General features: G+C 41.1%; 2 protein-coding genes across 3 annotated transcripts; one reads left to right on the forward strand and one right to left on the reverse strand.

Annotated features, from left to right (window-relative positions):
• The first annotated feature begins 110 nt into the window (after positions 1 to 110).
• LOC100121432 (activating signal cointegrator 1 complex subunit 3) lies at positions 111 to 8,791 on the forward strand. Its single transcript, XM_001604996.6, has 26 exons — positions 111 to 320; positions 481 to 572; positions 655 to 803; positions 870 to 1,118; positions 1,199 to 1,442; positions 1,519 to 1,833; positions 1,921 to 2,066; positions 2,139 to 2,401; positions 2,480 to 2,723; positions 2,792 to 3,040; positions 3,117 to 3,331; positions 3,400 to 3,505; positions 3,575 to 3,799; positions 3,877 to 4,111; positions 4,192 to 4,505; positions 4,579 to 4,804; positions 4,878 to 5,300; positions 5,384 to 5,604; positions 5,673 to 6,071; positions 6,153 to 6,554; positions 6,635 to 7,126; positions 7,200 to 7,390; positions 7,468 to 7,636; positions 7,714 to 7,971; positions 8,049 to 8,400; positions 8,571 to 8,791. The coding sequence occupies exons 1-26, from the start codon at positions 196 to 198 to the stop codon at positions 8,657 to 8,659; spliced, it is 6,393 nt and encodes a 2,130-aa protein (XP_001605046.2). The 5' UTR covers positions 111 to 195; the 3' UTR covers positions 8,660 to 8,791.
• LOC100121413 (NADP-dependent malic enzyme) lies at positions 8,779 to 19,817 on the reverse strand. 2 transcript variants are annotated; one of them, XM_008210891.4, is made up of 10 exons: positions 19,500 to 19,817; positions 14,709 to 14,874; positions 13,982 to 14,140; positions 13,738 to 13,919; positions 13,165 to 13,657; positions 12,732 to 12,957; positions 12,227 to 12,369; positions 11,748 to 12,042; positions 11,524 to 11,668; positions 8,779 to 10,276 (listed from the first exon to the last, which is right to left on the reverse strand). In XM_008210891.4, exons 1-10 carry the CDS (start codon positions 19,523 to 19,525, stop codon positions 10,270 to 10,272), a joined length of 1,842 nt encoding a protein of 613 aa, XP_008209113.1. In that variant the 5' UTR covers positions 19,526 to 19,817; the 3' UTR covers positions 8,779 to 10,269. The 2 variants fall into 2 exon arrangements, with proteins under 2 accessions (XP_008209113.1, XP_032456257.1); XM_032600366.1 differs by having other exon boundaries at positions 8,779 to 10,845.
• Between the last annotated feature and the right edge of the window lie 243 nt (positions 19,818 to 20,060).

The raw sequence follows: 20,060 nt of genomic DNA on the forward strand, positions 1-20,060 counted from the left end.
CACGCGTGTGTTGTTGAAACACGTGCGGAGTATATCTATATAGTGTTCTGGTGTTTAGTTGTATGTATATACAGATATAGATATAACAAGTATTGCTGTATATATATATATATCTGCAAATCTGTATATCCATAGGAGTTCAAATCATATGCTGTTTTTGCATGTTTGTCGGCGAGTTTGTTGTTAAATTCAGTAATGCGCGAATTACCGCGCATCACGCGCGCCTTGCGCGCTTTTACAAATCGGTGCCGAGAGCTGGACCTTCGGAAAGTAAATGACTTGAATGCCAAAAGACAGGAGGTGACAGCAAAAGTCAAAAGGTAATCGCTAGTTTAAGGTTACCTAAATTTCAGTAAATGTTGTAACTGCGATGATAAGTGTATCATGTAACGCAACACGAAGTAGCGTATTAAACTGTTAAACATTGATCAGTTTAAATTCTTCAGATTTAATAAGATGTCTTAATTTTCATTTGAACAGGGACTTGAATTGGAATGAGATTTGTAAACAAGTACCCGTAGACATAACAACTCTGCTTACCAAAATACAGCATCTCGTTTCCAAGATTTGTGGTAAAGTTTTTTTTTTACAATAACCACTCTTTTTTATCATGCAGGCTATTCATTTAATATGTCTATTTTGTCTATTTTGTAGAAGGACAACCTACGGAGGTGATCAATGAATTATCTGTTTATATATTGAGATTAGTGATTCAAGAAAAGGTAGTTAGTCAAAAAACGATGACTGAACTGAGGCAGTTACTCGGTACAGCTGATCAAAAGTCTATGAAAGATATAATACAGGTAAAAATCAATGTTGTTCGAAAGTTTCATTGAATAATAGAAATGACGTTGTACTTCTTTTTGTAGATTATAGCAGAAATTCGTCAAAAAATATCAGAGGATGACTTAGATATTATTTTAAATAAAAAAGATACAACAACAGATCTCCGAAGTGAGCCATTTGGAAAGAAAATCCCATATCATTCAGCAGAAGTTTCATGGCCTAAAACTGACATGCTTCATGACATGAATGCAAAAAATTTTAAAAATATAACAAAAAGGTTTGATGAACTCTTAAGAGCTCCACAAATAGAAACTACAGTGAGAAAAACTGAGGTTGGTAGTAGATCATACCGATGATGATCAAAATAATGAATGACTCAAGGTAAATTGTGATTTTTCTAACTTTTTTCCAGTTTGATAAGCAACAAGTAAACAAGGGTATGAAACAAGCTTTTGAAAAATACAAAACAGCTATGTCTTATGATGAATTTGTAAACGTTGTTATAAGCAAATTAAAAGCTCCTGGTGATTCAGCTGAAAGTGAATTGTTTGATTTATTGGGATGTGAAAATATAGAATTTATTGAATATGTCATTGAGCATCGTAAACAAATACTGGCATGGCACAGCAATCAAAAACTAACAAAAACTTTTAATAGTAAGTTAAAAATAAAATAAAATTTAACGTCAAGTTTAATTTGATTACAGCTATGTAACTGATTTTTTTATGTTAGCTATGGAGAAGCAACCTCAGATATCTTCTCAGGTTATAGTTCAGTCTGAAAAAGAAAAACAGTTAATGAAACAAGTACGCAAAGAAGAGAAAAAATTACAAAAGGTAGCCAGCAAATTTGATAGTGGAAGAGATCTTGATGATGATGACTACGAAGTATTTAATCCTATAGAGTTAAGGCTCAAGAGACAAGAAGCTCTATCTGCAAAAGCTGAACCTTTATTTAAAAAGAATAGAAGTAGTGTATACAGTACTGCAGTCAAAGAGCAGTATCCATTTGTGTTTGATTCAAAGCTGTGTGCAAAAGCTTCTGCTGGTAAATTCTTACATATTAGCTTGCTTTACTTACAATTAGTTTTATTAAATAAATTATCAAGACTTAAGAACATTTTTTAATTTGTAGGATTTGTATCGGGACAAAGGATGATACTACCAGAAAACGTCAAGAGAACCGATAGTCAACTGTGTGAGCAAGTTGATATTCCTATTCCTGTCATAGATCCCTTAACTGTTGGAAACAATCGTGTTACAATTTCTTCATTAGACGAAGTTTGTATTACATTGCATAAATTAACTTTACAAGCGCCTTTGATAATTACTCTAATATAATGAACTTTTTAGATTGGACAAATGGCGTTCAAAGGCGTCGAGTCGCTGAATAGGATACAGAGTATAGTCTTTGATGCTGCTTATCATACAAACGAAAATTTGCTCATTTGTGCGCCAACTGGTGCGGGAAAAACAAATGTCGCACTGTTAACAGTGGTACATCAAATTAAACTTCACATAGATAATGGCATTTTAAAGACTAACGAATTCAAGATCGTATACATAGCTCCAATGAAAGCTTTAGCTGCAGAAATGACAGCTAATTTTAGTAAAAGGCAACATTTTTTTAATAATTATTTTTTAATCATAAATTAAAATGATCTGTAGTCTAAAAACATTTATTTTGCACTTAGACTTGGAAATTTGGGGATCGCAGTGCGCGAGCTGACAGGTGACATGCAATTAACAAAAACTGAAATACAACAGACACAAATGATAGTGACGACGCCAGAAAAGTGGGATGTGGTTACGCGCAAAGGAACAGGAGATGTTGCGTTGACAAGGATAGTTAGATTGCTTATCATTGATGAAGTGCATCTCCTTCATGGCGATCGTGGTCCTGTTGTAGAAGCTCTTGTGGCCCGTACTCTTCGACAAGTGAGTAAATGTAAATATAATTTATTGAATCAAAATTTTGTCATTGTTAAAATGACAATATTTTTTAGGTGGAATCTTCTCAAAGTATGATTAGAATAGTCGGTCTTTCCGCAACACTGCCAAATTATGTTGACGTAGCCCGATTTCTCAGAGTAAATCCGTACAAAGGACTGTTTTACTTTGACCATCGTTTCCGACCGGTACCTCTGAGTCAGACTTTTATAGGTGTCAAAGCTGTCAAGCCAATGCAGCAGATGAACGATATGGATTTGGTTTGCTATAATCAAGTAGTTGATATGGTTCGCAAAGGGCACCAGGTGAATTTATTGAATTTATCGTTTATTATACAGAGCAATGAATAGAATAGTGGACTGAATTTTTGTAATTTTATAGGTCATGGTGTTTGTCCATGCTCGAAACGCTACGATAAGAACGGCAAACGTACTCAAGGAAATGTCTATACAAAACGGTACTCACAAATTGTTTCTTTCCGAGGAGGGTTCAAAGTTGGCTCAGAAGGCATTCAATAGATCACCCAACAGATATTTGAGCGAATTGTTTGAGCACGGCTTATCCGTACACCATGCTGGCATGTTACGTACTGATAGGTAGGCTTTATTACACATATAAATTTTGATTTGTACGTTTAGAGGATTACAAAGTTGTTGATTTTCAGAAATCTTGTTGAAAAGTATTTTTCCGAAGGGATGATCAAGGTGCTCGTTTGCACATCGACACTTGCTTGGGGTGTAAACTTGCCAGCTCATGCAGTAATTATACGGGTAAGTCTTTATTTTCCAGAAATTAAATAGTATTTGTGTGTCTTTAATAATTGAATTTTTCTTACGCAGGGTACTGAGATTTACGATTCAAAACACGGCTCTTTCATCGATTTAGGAATACTCGATGTTTTACAAATTTTTGGCCGGGCGGGTAGACCTCAGTTTGATACCTCGGGGCATGCGGTCATCATTACGTCACACGACAAGTTGTCTCATTATTTATCGCTTTTAACGAATCAGTTCCCTATTGAGAGTAGTTTTATCAGGTATCTGGCCGACAATTTAAATGCAGAGGTATTTATATGAAATTTCTTTGCGAAGTTTGTTGATTATATTATGGGACTAATTTTTAATCATTTTATTGGAAACAGATCGTATTAGGTACAATATCGAATGTGGAAGAAGCCGTGGAATGGTTGAGTTACACATATCTTTTCGTTCGAATGAGGCTCAATCATCTAGCGTACGGTATTGAGTATCAGACGATCGTTGAAGATCCTAATTTGGAGAAAAAGAGAAAAGAATTTATACACTCTTCGGCTATGGCACTCGATAAAGCGATGATGATACGGTACAATACGAGTACCGGAGATTTGAATGCTACTGGTTCGTTATTCATTATATTATGTTGATTGATGATTGATTAACAGCGTACACGTTTTTAACAATTGCTTTTTCAAACACAGACCTTGGCAGAACGGCTAGCCATTTCTACTTGAAGTACGACACTATCGAGATTTTCAACGAGCTCATGAAGCCAATAATGACTGAAGCTGATATTTTGGGAATGATTTCTCGTTCGCAAGAGTTTGAACAGCTTAAAGTTAGAGATGATGAAATGGATGAACTAGAAAACTTGCAATCGGATTATTGTGAAGTTATTCCGCAGGGTGGAAAGGAAAACATCCACGGAAAAGTCAATATATTGATACAGACATACCTGTCAAGGGGGAGAGTTCAGTCCTTCTCTTTGTTATCTGATCAAGCATACATTACACAGGTAAGCGATCCAAAAAAAAATAAATTGGACGTTTTCAAATTATCATTGAGTATGTTTATTCTTCGTTTTGTAGAATGCAGTGCGTATATGCAGAGCGTTATTCGAAATGATGCTGCGCAAAAATAATGCCATCATGGCTGGTCGGGTACTGAGTATGGCTAAGATGTTGGAACTGCAACAATGGGATCACATGAGTGCCTTGCGCCAATTTTATTGTTTACCCTTTGAAGTCGTGTCCAAAATAGAAGAACGTGAATTGACGGTTGAACGGCTAAGAGAAATGAGCGTGATGGAAATCGGTCAGTGAACTAGTCAATTTTGAAGCGAATGATTAAAAATTGGAGTATATTTAATCAGTTTTGTAACCTCTAGGTAACATGCTTCGCAATCAGAAGGCTGCAGCTCTTGTGAAGAAGTGTACCGAGGAGTTTCCTTCCCTTGATTTTGAAGCTACTTTGCAACCCATCACTCGAACCGTTCTAAGAATCCGCTTGCAAATAATTCCGGAATTCAAATGGAACGATAGGATCCACGGCAAAAACTCTGAAGCTTTTTGGCTATGGATTGAAGATCCAGACAGCAATTACATCTACCATTACGAGTATCTTCAACTTACTAAAAAACAAGTAGTTACGATGTCAGGACAAGAACTAGTAATGACAATTCCTCTAAGCGAACCTCTTCCAAATCAGTACTTCGTAAAAGCTACTAGCGACCGCTGGCTCGGTTGCGAATTCTTACAGCCATTGAAACTGTCAGGCTTGATATTACCAGAATCTCATCCACCTCATACGGGTAAGATTTAAAGTAACAAGTGATAATGCTGAATAATCAAATTAATCTTGTTCATGCATTAATGAATTATCATTCTGCTTCAGATCTTTTAGAACTACAACCATTACCAGTCAGTGCTTTGAAAGCACCGGAATTCGAAAAATTGTATAAGTTCACTCACTTTAATCCTATTCAGACACAGATATTCCATTGCCTGTACCATACAGACCATAACGTCCTCCTGGGGGCACCGACGGGTTCGGGTAAAACGATTGCTGCCGAAATAGCCATGATGAGGGTCTTCCGAAGCGAACCAGACCGAAAAGTACATTAATTCAATTAATTTTGTTTAACTAGTTTACAAGATTATAAATGCGTAATTTGCTGATTTAGGTAGTATACATAGCTCCATTGAAAGCCCTGGTAAGAGAACGAATGAAGGATTGGACAAAGAGGTTGGGAGGTCAACTCGGAAAGAACGTTGTAGAATTAACAGGAGACGTAACACCCGATGTCAAAGTAATCTCTACCTCTGATGTGATAGTGACGACGCCTGAGAAATGGGATGGTATCAGTAGAAGCTGGCAAACGAGGAACTACGTTCAAAAAGTAGCCTTGATTATTATTGACGAGATTCATCTGCTTGGTGAGGATCGTGGTCCCGTGCTAGAGGTCATCGTTTCGAGAACTAATTTCATCGCCTCTCACACCTCCAAGAGCCTGAGGATCATTGGTTTATCTACAGCTTTAGCTAATGCAGTCGATCTAGGTCATTGGCTCGGAATCAAGAGGGTAATAATATATTCAGCTTTTCATTAATTTAAAATCATATTACGTTATCATCATCATGAATCAATAAAAAATATTATACAGATGGGCCTGTACAACTTCCGTCCATCGGTGCGACCAGTCCCACTAGAAGTACACATAGCTGGCTTCCCAGGCAAACACTACTGTCCACGTATGGCAACGATGAACAAGCCTACTTTTGCAGCGATTCGTCAGCATGCTCCTGTTAGTCCATCCCTCGTTTTCGTTTCGTCGCGCCGACAGACGCGACTCACAGCTCTCGACCTCATCGCTTATCTTGCAGCCGAGGACAACCCAAAACAGTGGTTACATATGCCTGAGGAAGAGATGGACAATATACTTGACAACATCAAAGATGTTAATCTCAAGCTCACTCTTGCATTTGGCATTGGACTACATCATGCCGGTCTTGAGGAAAAGGATCGTCAAACCGTAGAGGAGCTCTTTGTTAATAATAAGATTCAGGTTTCAATTTTTTCTTAGTACATCTACTAATTTAATTTACTCTCGTTATGATTAAATTATTAAGAAAAAAATTGTATTAGGTTCTCGTCACTACGGCAACTTTGGCCTGGGGTGTCAACTTCCCGGCCCATTTAGTCGTGATCAAAGGCACCGAGTATTACGACGGTAAAACCAAACGTTATGTGGATATGCCCATCACTGATGTATTGCAGATGATGGGCAGAGCTGGACGGCCTCAGTTCGACGATTCGGGAGTTGCAGTAGTTCTCGTTCACGACATCAAGAAAAACTTTTACAAACAGTTCTTGTACGAGCCTTTCCCTGTCGAGTCGAGCTTGCTTCAAGTTCTACCCGATCACATTAACGCTGAAATCGTTGCCGGCACCATCAAGAGCAAACAAGAGTTTCTCGATTACCTTACTTGGACGTACTTCTTCCGCAGATTGCTAAAAAATCCTAGATACTATAATTTGGATAGTATGGAGCCCGAACTTGTAAACTCCTACTTATCAAAGTTGGTTGACGAAACCCTCGGAGTTCTCATCGAGTCGCAATGTATATTCAACGATGAGGTCAGTGTGCTAATGTTAATGGCTTTTACTTGTGTTTCTTTCTCAACGTAATTGTTGTAACGAAAATTTATAGGAAGAGCAATGCATAGGTCCACTACCATTAGGAAGGATCGCCTCTTATTATTATTTATCGCACCAGACCATTGCCATGTTCAATGAGAGCCTACAGGATGACCTTTCGTTGGAAAAATGTTTGCGAGTTATGTGCAATGCTCACGAGTATGACGAACTCCCTGTTAGGCATAATGAAGATTTGCTTAATGAGTAAGTCTTATTCTATAATAAGTGTATAAAGTACCGGTCTACGGATCATCTAACAATAATAATTTTTTACGCTTCAGAGAATTAGCAAAAATGTGTAGGTATCCCGTTGAACGTCTGTCTTACGATTCGTCAAACACAAAAGCTTTCCTGCTTTTACAAGCGCATTTTTCAAGATTGCCATTACCTTGTGCTGATTACTATACCGATTTAAAATCTGTACTCGATCAGTCCATACGAATATTACAGGTAAAAATATATTATTTTTTACACTCGAATACAACAAGAGAATGATTTTAACCAAGTCGAAAAAACAAATATCCTAGGCTATGATAGATGTGGTAGCAGAACGAGGTTTCTTATCTTCGACTCTTCGAGTGATGCAGCTTCTTCAAATGGTTCTTCAAGCTAGATGGATTGACGAGCCCGCACTTTTGACATTGCCGTACATCGAGAAAGAACATTTACATTTATTTTCTGAATTTCCCAAGTGCCTTCCATGGTTTTGCACAACCGTTGCTAATAATTATGGTCGATTGTCTAACGTTTTACTTCAAGAGTTTATCGATGATCACGTTAGCAAGGTAAGCAAAGTTTGTTGTTGAATCAAAATTTTGTGTAAAAGGTATCCATTTTATTCGTTGTTAAAAAATACTTTTAGATACATCAAGTAGCCAAAGATATGCCAGTTATATGCATCGATTTATGCATACAAGGCGACGCAGAGTTTAACGAAGAAGATAAAAAAATTGAAATTTCCTCCAAAACACCGCAACAATATCTTCATTTGAATGGGGATCAAGAATACACATTGGTAGTGGGCACGAAGCGAAAAAATTACTCGCAAACACTGAAAGCCCACTGTCCGCGATTTCATCGTGGAAAAGACGAAGGCTGGTTCTTGGTCCTCGGCGATCTCGAGCATCGCGAGTTATGGGCTTTGAAACGGGTGTCGGGAATCAATGGGCCGCGAAAGACTCATTACCTGCAATTCACCACACCAGCAACTTCGGGTGAGTAGCTTTCACCTTTTTGTCGATTTTTCCACTCCATAAAAGTCTTACTCTTGAATTATTAATAGTGTGCTCTTAAACTTAACTTGAAGATACCGCAAACTAAATTTTAAGTTAGAATGCGTGATTTGATGGAAATCTTTACCAAGTGTTGATCTTCTTGTTTACAGGCCATGTAAAACTGCAACTCTATATCATATCAGATTGTTACTTGGGATTGGACCAACAATACGCCGTTCCAATAAATGTGATACTATAAGTTTAGTAAGTTTTCCAAGATTTTAAATATACTTACTTGTTAAATAAGGGAGATCAAGTATTATTACTACACGCTGTAAAAATATACGTAGGCATTGAAGTTTATGAAAAAAGTAAAACTTTTTAAGAACGATTAACGTTTTATATTTATTTGTTTTACAATGTTTTTTCTTTCCCATCCTGTAAAGGATGTAGCGCAACAATAGAAAAAGGTTGATTTCGCGAATATAAAGTGAATGTTATATGTACTTTCAAATGATTTAAAGTTGCGCCAACTGCTGTATCATTACGATTTTTACCCAAAGAAAGTCATTTTACTTAACTAATTTTTTGTTTACTGCAATAAAATTAAATAGAAACTTATACATTTGACATTTGCTAACTAAAATTTTCTATTTTATTTTTACTTATTCGTAGGAACCACATATTAACAGAAGACTCTGTTTTGCGTTTATATCCGCCGTAAAATTGAATACATAAAGTTAATAATGCTGTCTTCAATTATCAGCTTTTTTGTAAGAAGTATACGTATGTACAAAAAATACTGTTGTCGTAAATCATTTGAGTGATTTATTCATATTCTTATTTTGCTTTATAAATCACAATTAACGGCTCTCATGCGGTCTTCAGTCAGTCAACGATTTATAGAAAATGAAATACATTACACATGTCGTTTTTGTGTTTCCTACGTCTTTTATCGCATAAAAAAGCCTTAATTACATTATAGCCAACGGCAAGCACGTAATACAATTGAAGCGCGACAATCAACACTTGCACAAAAAAATCATTTATGAAAATTTCACAAAGTTTTTCCAGCTATATATTATTTAACCACATGATAATAAGTCTTTCTTTTTTTTTGAAAAGTTGATTTTGTAATTATTACAGTAATGGTACAATTAGAGTACTCTCAACAACAGGTTGTTAAAATATTACATTATTTAATATTAAAAATTTTTTTTATTTATTTAGTTTAGTTTGAACACATTTTTAAAGGATTCATAAATACAGTATACAGACATATATTGGTCTTTAGGGAAAAACGTCTAAAAGTATTTAACAATGCTACAGACATCTTTATAGTATTTAGATCATTTAAAAAGTAGATTTTTTCCATTTTCATTGCTTTATTCTTGCCATGTTTCTATTAATTATACTGAATATAATTGGCCTCTATTCAATCAACTTATTTGTTTGCATAAAATACTAAAATTTAATGGCTATCAGCGCGTTGTTCGAAAATAAAAATGATAATATGGCATGCACGTCGCGCTTCAATTTTACATAAATACAGTCTAGTCGATGATGATTCGGTAAACACAATATGCAAATAAAATAAGAGAATTTTCTTTGCTCATTACAACAATCTCTTTTCCAATGTAAGCTTCAATGTTTGGAATTATACATTGAGATTTCGCGGTACAGTCGAAATCTGTTCTGCTCAATAAACCGTTGCAATAGGGTGTAAATAATAAACGCTAGAACTTGTTAACAATCGACCGATTGCGTGCGGCACCAAACAATCTTCCTATGTGTGTAAGCACGTTTTTTTTACTTTGCATTAGAGCGAATTTTTTGCTTCTTGTCTTGCATGTCAACATCGTCAGCACGTTACAAGCTGTTGGAATAAGAAAATCATATAGGTTAGTGCATCAAAACGTTGAACTTTCGACACTTTTGTGCTGTCTCTGTTTTTTCTTTAATACCATGTGTTGTATGTTTGCTATAATTAACATACATTACTCTGAGCGAAGCAAAGATTATTAGTTATTGTTTTGTATGTCATGCTGGCGGTGTGGATGCGCTTTTTGTTTAGTTCTTTTTAGTGCACTTATCGATTCATATCGTGCGCGTGGACACTTGCAAAAAAACACATAGAATAGATTAAATAAATTAACACATCACAATCATGCCAGATTTGTATTTACGAGTTGCTGTGACTTACTTTGTGACTGGGTAAATATTTCATCAGGAAAGATCAGGACAGTAAAAAACAGAAGGGCATGTATATACATATATACAAAAACATTTTAAATACACGTTGTTACATGAAATTGCATATTCTGTTAAGAACGATAATTTCGAAAACTTAAAACAGATTTACCATTTGAAGTGATTTAAAAATTTTAACTATTCTGATGCTGTTCGTTCCTGTCCCGGTCTCATACAAAATAGCTACTTTCAAAACTATAACAAAAATTTTTTGAGAATAATTGACGTTTCTTTAAATGTCCATGCAATGTGACTCATATATTTATACTATTGGGCGATGATTATTCATATATGAAATTCTCATGTACCGAAAAAAAATTAAATTTTTTCATACATTCGTTCAATTAAAATAAAAGTTAACCTTTTACAATCCGAAAAACACTCCGAATTTGAAATTTTAACATATGTATGTACTGTGCAAACAAGCAGTGTACATTTTTTATTCTTCTAAATGTCATAAAAGTGCAAATGATCTTTTAGTCTACAACAATTAAGCTTATTCAACGATAGCATACATTATCACAGTGTACCATCACAAGGCAGTACTTTGAATTGTGTGAAGCGCTTTGTTAAGAGGCGTTATAGAATATAAGTTAAAAAGCTGTAAAAGCTCTAAATATTTGAGATCACGTGCTTCTTTGACAGCTTGATGCTCAGAAGAGCCATTCGATTCTAATTCTCGATTCATGCATAATATAACCCTATGGTCGCCGAATCAAATTTTGCATGCTGAATAAATTCGATCCTAAACCAAGCGTATCGTCAAGTTGGACCAGTGTCGAGTGCTACTGCTACGTGTTTCTATGCTAATACAGTTTGAAAGTAGAATTGGCAGGGGTTGGGGGATGCAGCGGGTTACGCATAGGTACTTACTTTTCCGGCAAGATACGGGGAGTGGAAAAGTCTTCGGGCCACGTATACATGTTTGGAAGTGGGCTGTCGTAGTTGCAGTCATACATTTTGCTCATGATGAACGATCGCTTGTCCTTTGGTTCTGGGTATTCACTAGCCAAATTACCTTTGAAACAAGAATAACAGCATGAATATATTTATCGTTCGCTCGGCTGTGGAATTTCATGCCAAGATTCTCAAAATACCGTGTTTGTAGGCATAGTCCGCAATTTTGCAGGCAATGTCAATGGAGCACTCTTGAATAGTACTCAAGGGCGGGTAAACACTGCCCATCTCCAAGTCCGCATCCGACACGTTGTTCGCGACCTCCTGGGCCGAGAGCAGGAACATCTCCTCGGTGATGTGATGGCAGCCCGTCGCGATTACGCCCAGAGCGATGCCAGGGAAGATATAGGCGTTGTTGCCTTGTCCCGGTTTGAAGATTTTTCCGTTATATTTGACTTCTCCGAACGGCGAGCCAGACGAGAATATACACCTTCCCTGTGTTGATTCAAACAAACGGTGCCTGAGTATGCGTAAGCCGTAAAAATGATACTTCTTTTTTTAGAAACAAAGCGCACTGTTGCGTAACTCGCTGAATATTATAGCAAGCTTTACCTATACGCGATTAGGCCGATGACCATCGTTATAATTATACTTATATAAAAGGTGGAACATGACGTACCTGCGTGTGCTCGTACGCAGCCTGGGCTGTGCACTCGGCTTTGCTTGTTGGATTGCTCAGTGCAAAGATCAAAGGCCTCTCATTATTTTTAGCCATCTCTTGCAAAACCTCGGGGGTAAACGTGTTGGCCGCTGCCGAAGCGCCTGCATAAACAGAGCCAATTTAATAATTCCCGCTTGGGCTCTCCCTGCGCACTCTAATAGCGGCATCGTTTAATCATTTGCGACATTAGATTATAAGCGAAAATCGCATTGCGCCATTGTGATTGCTTAATGCTCGAATAGCACCGATTCATTGGCAGCGCGCTTAAGTGATGAACGCGTTATATTCGGCCGCCGGCGTCCACTTTTGTACTATACATACTGACTATAGACGAGCGAGAAAACATTTTTTCTTTCTTTTCAAATTTAAAAATGTTTACTCGCAGTTATTTGAAACGTCGAACAGATAAAGCGAGACGTTGAGGCGGAAGCGCAGAGGAGAGTAGAAGACGCAAATGTCTTACCTATGAGAATCGATGGCTTGACTTTCCTAACGACCTCGATAAGGCTCTTCATGGGCGGGTGATCCTTGGCGTAGTAAATCTTGTGCCCGTCCAAGTCACCCTCGGTTCGGGTGGTGGTCAGCAGACCATTGATGTCCAGCATCCAAATGTTATTGCGTGCCTCCTCCTTCGAGCATCCGTCGGCTTCCAGCGCCTTGACGCACAGATCCGCTATTCCGATAGCGGCCTGCACATTGATCAAAGCGGCATTTTAAGCTTATAGCTCTCTATATATACCGAGTGAAAAGATCGTCGTTTTCGAATGAACATTTCCAAATGGTGAAACAAACATTCGGCCTATAATTGGAGTATCATTTTGTTTGTGTTCGCAAGCGATAATCTTTTTGCATTTAGCGCGTGTATACTATATACAACCAAAGTTGCCACAACCCACCTCTCCAGCACCGAGGAAGACGAACTTGTTCTCGCGCATGGGCTTGTTGGTGAGCCTCTGACTGGCGAGAATCCCGGCAACAGCGACGGCAGCGGTGCCCTGGATGTCGTCGTTGAACGTGCAGTACTTGTTCCTGTACTTGTCCAAAAACCTGAAGGCGTTGTGATTGCCGAAGTCCTCGAACTGGATGAGCACGTTCTGGCCGTACTTCCTGACGCAGGCGCACATGAACTCGTCGAGCAGCTCGTCGTACTCGGGGCCGAAGGTCCTGGGCTTGCTCAGGCCGATGTAGTGCGGATCGTTGCGCAGCTGCTCGTTGTTGGTGCCGACGTCGATGGTGATGGGCAGGCACTGATGCGGCTTGATTCCCGCCAACGCCGTGTACAGGGCCAGCTTTCCCACGGGAATGCCCATGCCGCAGGCGCCCAGGTCGCCGAGACCCAGGATCCGCTCGCCGTCCGTCACGCAGATCGCCCGCACCGCCTGCTCCGGCCTAATGACGAGAAAACGCCGCAGTAGTAAACAGAGCTGTGACGCGCAGTGTGCAGCCTCAGAGTATATCGGTTATCATACCAATTATTGAGGATCTCGTAGATGTGACCCTTGTCGTAGATGGTGATGAAGAGGCCGCGCGGCCTGCGGTATATAACACCGAACTTTTGGCAGGCGAGACCGACGGTCGGCGTGTACACGATGGGCATCATCTGCTCGATGTTCTCCTTCAGCAGCCGGAAGAAGAGCCGCTCGTTTCGCTCCTGAAAAGTTAATTCGGCGTTATATATATACATATATACGTGTATGTATATATTATATGCACCTGCAGCTCGACGAGGTAGAGGTAGCGGTTCAGATCCTCCGTGTACTTCATTACGGAAGCTTTGCAGAGAGCCAGTTGCTCCTCTTGGGTTTTAAATCTCGGCGGCTGGAGCCCGTGGATTCCCAGTGCTATTCTCTCCTCCAATGTGAAGGCTAATCCCTTTAAAATTTTCAATCGCGCTTCATTATTACTCATATATTTTTATTATTTCCGCGGTTTTTTTTCGAAAGGCTCGTTTATCATAACCATAAACGCGTAAGAATAATCAGCTAATTACATCTCGAAAGTTCAACGACATCTTGACAAATCCAAGCATTACAATCACGCGCTAATTAAATGATCGATCGATCGACAGTACTACAATAGCGACGGATCGATACATCCTCGAGTGTGAAACACTCGATACGCGCGCGTGTATAATATCTAATCCAGCGGAGGCCGACCGTAATACGGAGAGATAAAACATCGCGCGTCAGTCCGGATAATCGATAGGAGGTATACAATGAGCGCCGACCGTACACACATACACACACACCGATGCGCATCATCAGTGTAAATCGTGTAAATCTCTCCCGCAATCGGATCGAGATTGTTCGAATAGTTGCGGACCGTATAGAGTCGCTTATCTGCCGCGATTATCTCTTCCCAAGTCCGGTAAACAATTTATGGGAGAAGAAAATTCGCCAAAGGTACGCGTCAAAGCTGTATTACAATCTAGATATAGAACCTTGTTTAGCCGGGGGTCTCGCAGATGGCCGATGCCCTTGACCATGTTGATGGGTATGACGTCACCCTGGACCTCGTGGATGTCCCTGCGCTGCTGGACATCCATGCTGGAGCTGACGGCCGGCAGCGCCCGCGCCCTCGCGCCGCAGCCATTCCTCCCACACGACCTGTCAACAAACAACGTATATAATGCAATGTCCGCGCGTCGAGTTTGCCGATGCTCTTATCATCTTAATATAATCTGTTCTATGCATCGAGCTTCTGTGCCAGTCTTGTGTGTACAGTTCTCGAATGTACGCGAGCGAGGAGCCGAGCTAACAACGCGCAGCGTGTCTGGGGGATACTCCTCCAATTTTCTTCAATTGGACTCGAACAATAGCAGTCGAGTGGAAACTAAGTTTCCGAGAGAGCGGGCGAACGTCTTGAATATAGATAAATATTATAGTCTACTGCAGTGAAGTTTTAAGTGAGTTGCCGCGATGATGTATTCTCTGACTGGTTGTTGTCACTCGAGTGTGTGATAATCAAGCCTGACTTATATTTTTAATACTTCGTGCCAGAGTCATCGGGACGAATCATCATCGGATAAATTATCCGATGCGTAACGCGATACGTATACGTTTCCAATAGACTACACTGTTTCAATTTAATCGCGGGGAGCATGCTGATTCCGAAATGGTATACATAAGCTATGCATAAATTCACGCGCATTAATCGCAACCGCTCGCCCGTCGTATCGATTTAATTGGCCTGGCATTATAAACCGTATCTGTATACATCTAATTTATCGTTTGACAAAGTAGTCGGCTTGTCGTGTCATCAAACAATATTCGTGGATACGAACACGCGCGCGCGTTTAGCAAATTTGCGCAAAGAAGATTAATGATCGTGAAGATTTTTTACCGTTTTCTGCAAAGCTAATCTAGCCAGAAGCGGATAACGACTCTATAAGTAGAGTCTGGGCATATACAATATGTATATAGCGTGCACACAAGGCTTAAATCGCTCATCACGCGAGCAGCTCGAAGACTAGTCGTAGCCACTTTGTTAAACTCGTTTTCAAGACCGGTTCGCTTTTCCGCATAAATACGAGTAATCGCATCCTCTGAAAAGTGCACACTCGCTTACGTAACCCCCATCATGCCTTATTATACTTGACGACCTTCGAGACCTCCCAAACTATATTCTCAAACCGAGAGAGACCAAAAAAGCTCTATGTAGTATAAATCTCGGGTAATAATAGTGGATATATCAGGTGTCTAAAAAAGAGCCGTAATCGCAGCCAAAAATCGCACCCAGAGCGGGCTAGAAAAATAGAGAGTCGCGTATACGGAAACGTACTTGTCCTCGAAGCTGCTAATACGAGGCGGTATAAAAAGAATATGCCAGCCGGTATAATTTCCGCGCCGGCGACGAAGCGTGAAAGAAAGTCGCAAAAAAGCAACAACGAAAAATATAGTACAGGCAGCTGTGCAGCGCGAAAAAACGCTAACGCGTGTATATACGAATCGAAAAACGATCAAGAGAGCCCGCCCCGCGCGCATATTGATGGTTTTTTAAATTTACCGCGTATAGCCGCCCCCGCACGTGCGCGGCGCGCTAAAGAGCGTAAACAGATTAAAGCGCGCGCATACCTACACGCGAGAGAGACATTATTCGATATGTGTATATCGACGAGGAGGTGGGCGCACGCGTTACAAGGGCTGTTTATGACTGAAATTATTTAAAGTGGATGCGGTAATAATAATGTGTATATAGAAGGAAACGCGCGTGTGCAGCGGCGGCGGCTGCTTTATTGTTGTTGTTGCTCGCGCCCGTGGGGGCACAAAGTGATTGGAAATTACGCGCGCGGCTGGCATTCTCTCTCGCGTGTGTGTCTGCGGGCTGTGATGTAATTTGTGTGTGTTTATATATATATATATATATATATTTATTTATATATATATTTATATAGGTATAGCGGCGCTAGGTGGTTTGTTTACCTTTATTGTGTTATATTTTCGATGCATTTTTTTTAAAATGATATTTTGTTAACGTTTCTGATCAGTCGACGGTATAATTTGAGTTGCAGTTTCAATATTGTTTTAACTACGTAGGCTCGTTTAAAAAAAAAAAGTGGAAAAATAAACAAAGTACTGGTTTACTCTTCCGCGCGGATTTTTCACGACGAATCGCGCGGCGATAACGCAGATATACGATAGCACGTGATGATAGGGATCAGTAGTAAAACGTCGCTTATCTCTATCTCTACGCACGAAGGATTTTCTACATAACTTTGTCTCCGCACGAGTTTTATTGAAACAGTATAATATCTTCGCTTGCTAACTCGAAGGATCAACAGTACCATAAAAGTCAATGAAAAAAACCTCCCGAAAAACTCGGACTAAACGGCACCGGCGCGTGACGCTAAGCGAACAGCTGTTCCATTCACGCCAGATCAAACCGGTAATATACACTATACAAACACATTCCCGCGAGTATACACACACGCGCACATATATCGCGTTTAATCCACGCCGATTATCTCACCGCGTTTCACGTATCTCTCGCGCATTCTCACGGCTCTGCGCGCACGTGTGCGCCGATGCATCAGCCGCGCGTTCGCGAGTCGGGGAAAAATATACAGCGGAAAATACGCCGTCTCTCGCCGCGCCCCGAAATAAAACGGGACCGACTATCGCTGAAAATACACCGCTGCTGCTCCCGATAATAAATGCTCGCGCTCAGCTCTGCATCATAGTTATAGACACATAGAGGTGCGTGAACTTGGAAGGCGTAGGTATATAAAAGCCGCTCTGATTTCCGAGTGCCGTACCTACATGCTACTCGTTTGCCAGCAGCATCGATGCGACGGACAATCGTGCTAACGAGCGCCGTGCGTATGATGATAATAATAACGGAAAACGGGCGACGGAGAGTGCCTTTGAATGGGGATTCTGATTATTCAAGCCGAGGATAGAGAGAGAGAGAGAGAGAGAGAGAGTGAGAGCTGGCTGGTTTTGCGCGAATTATGCCTCTTTTTATCCCGCGCGATCAGCTCGCGAGAAAAAACGCATCTTTATTATCGGTCTATTCCGAGAACGACGAGAGCGTTATAAAATGGAAAAATTTTTTTTCGACCAAACCGACGACCTCTCGCGCAATATTCGTGTTCGGAGGATTAAATATAGTCCCGAAAATTCCGAATTCGCCCGGAGGCGAACTATGCTCGCGCATGAGCCGGGCACGTGTTCGCACCGCGTATATCGATTATGTTTCCTCTATCTCAGCATCAGGTGTACGCGCGATCGTGTGTTTGTCTTAGCGACGCTTGTTTGATTTTTTTCGGCGCTATGCGTAGAACTAGCCCGTATGTGCAAAGATGTTCGACGCGCGTAGGAAGTTCAATAGAGATTTTTTCGTGCCGATATCGCCCACGCGAGAGATAACGCGATGCCGCTTGAGTTTACCGGCGTCTGTGTGGACGCGATAACGTTACTACCTGGATCTCCTATAGCTGTGCATACTATAGGATTCGGCGACTGCAAAAACGTTATTAATTTACGATGCTATATGATTTTTCACCGCCGAGTTCGACGATCGCTCCGAAATCCATTTTTCCGAGTTATATAAAGTTTGCAGTAATGCACGTTTGCTCTCTGCAGAGCAACGAATTATATTTTTATTTTCGCGAGCTCGTCGTGCAGTCTAAATTTAAGTGTGTATACGTAGAGAGAACAGTTTTACGTAAAACGCGTGTTTTCGTATTTTAAAAGCCGCCGTTCGCGACTGACTTGTCGGGTAAAAATAAATAAGTACACAAGCAAAGACGCTACTCGGAATTCGACGGCTGCATCGTTCTTCGGAAATTTACGTCGCTCCACAGGTCCAGACCACATTGGCAATTTCGATTATTGCATACGGATCTCGACTCTGTGCAGTAGCTACTCTTGTGAAGAGAAGAATCGCGAACTCGCGAAGCCCTATACGATGCATAGAGACGGAGCACGCGCAGGTACAGACTCGAAAAGGTAGGTTAAACGAGAGTAGTCTGGAACAAGGGTAGCGATCTATAGGTATGCTGTATATACCTACACGAGTACGGAGAGGCATGTGCGTTTCATCGATCGGCGCGCGCATTCCACACAGCTAATAATTCGGGCTACATCTCCCTTTCTATTCGTCCCTTTATTTCCCGTTTATGCATCAGCAGCTAGCACACGCGAGTCATCCATTTTTTCCCGATGCTGCTGGGCAATCCCCAAGCAGTACTGTATAATATACAGCTGTATACAGCAGTAGAGCGATACGGGTTAACCTCTTTTCCAACCTCGGAGGACGACGCGAATCGATAAGCTAACGCATGGACGACGTCGACGACAACGAAGACAAGGATAGAAAAGAGGTAACTGGAGCAGGCGCTAACGAAGGCCAGGGACGTTACGTGTGTTAGAGCGAGCGAGAGAGACGTCTCGCGCAGTCGTTTCGCGCACCTGCTATACAGCTGCTCGCTCTCCGATACTCCGTGTGTTATGGAGGGACGCGCGGCTGTACTACGGAGAGCCGATTATCCTCCCCTGTACGCACGCGCATCCTGCGTGACATCCGCGAGAACCTCGAGGTTGACTCTCGACGCGGAGAACGACGTCGAGGAAAAGAGAGACACACGGCTCACAGCAGGCACGGAGCGAGAGCTGAAGACGGTGTAAATTTAGAAAGCAGCTCGAGCTCGCGCGGCACAAGCTAGCTAGCTGCGGACTCGGGGATCGATATTCCGGCCGTTAGACGAGATGACAGTGGTATGGGTACTCACAGCAGGCTCCTCTGTAGCGAGAACATGTCGAGGATGCGGAGACTAGTCGTCGGTTAGGATTCGATAGCGGGACACAAACCAGCTGATCCCGCGCACGTCTTGCCGTTCGTCGACGCCTGCTGACTAATAGGTGAGCGCGAGCGAGCGAGAGAGCTGCTCTGCTGATGGGAATGTGCGATCGTTCGGCGGTGTGCTGCGCGCGCGCGAAACACGGACATGAGCGCGCGGCGAGGAGAGGAGACTGTGAACGAGTGTGTGCGTGTTGGGTACTACTATATACTGATGCTGTCGCTGCTTCGGCGCCGCTAGCGCGACTGCGCGGCGAGGGGATACACAGCAGACGCCCTCTCCGTGTGGTGATAGAGAGAGAGAGAGAGAGAGAGACCTGCGCGCGCTCTACCTATATAATTCGGTGTTTCTGTATTGTGTGATTTCGTTATTGGCGTTCTCTCTTCGGATGCATGTGTGCGACGAGGATCCTTGCAATGATCGTCCATCAGTGAGAAACATTAAGTGACTCATCGCACCTCCTCACTTTCAATTGCAATTCATCATTCGCCG

The sequence above is a fragment of the Nasonia vitripennis genome, chromosome 5 (genome assembly GCF_009193385.2).
Source record: "Nasonia vitripennis strain AsymCx chromosome 5, Nvit_psr_1.1, whole genome shotgun sequence".
NCBI lineage: Eukaryota > Metazoa > Arthropoda > Insecta > Hymenoptera > Pteromalidae > Nasonia > Nasonia vitripennis.

What these genes read in the sequence shown, in the direction of transcription:
- LOC100121432 (XM_001604996.6), top strand. Translation starts at nt 196, where the DNA reads ATGCGCGAATTACCGCGCATCACGCGCGCCTTGCGCGCTTTTACAAAT. An exon ending in AATGAGCGTGATGGAAATCG is followed by an intron (nt 4,805 to 4,877) that starts GTCAGTGAACTA and finishes TGTAACCTCTAG; the next exon opens with GTAACATGCTTCGCAATCAG. An exon ending in ATCTCATCCACCTCATACGG is followed by an intron (nt 5,301 to 5,383) that starts GTAAGATTTAAA and finishes ATTCTGCTTCAG; the next exon opens with ATCTTTTAGAACTACAACCA.
- LOC100121413 (XM_032600366.1), bottom strand. Translation starts at nt 19,525, where the DNA reads ATGTTCTCGCTACAGAGGAGCCTGCT. An exon ending in TCGCTACAGAGGAGCCTGCT is followed by an intron (nt 14,875 to 19,499) that starts GTGAGTACCCAT and finishes GTTTGTTGACAG; the next exon opens with GTCGTGTGGGAGGAATGGCT. An exon ending in CCCCGTATCTTGCCGGAAAA is followed by an intron (nt 10,846 to 11,523) that starts GTAAGTACCTAT and finishes TTTTTGTTATAG; the next exon opens with TTTTGAAAGTAGCTATTTTG.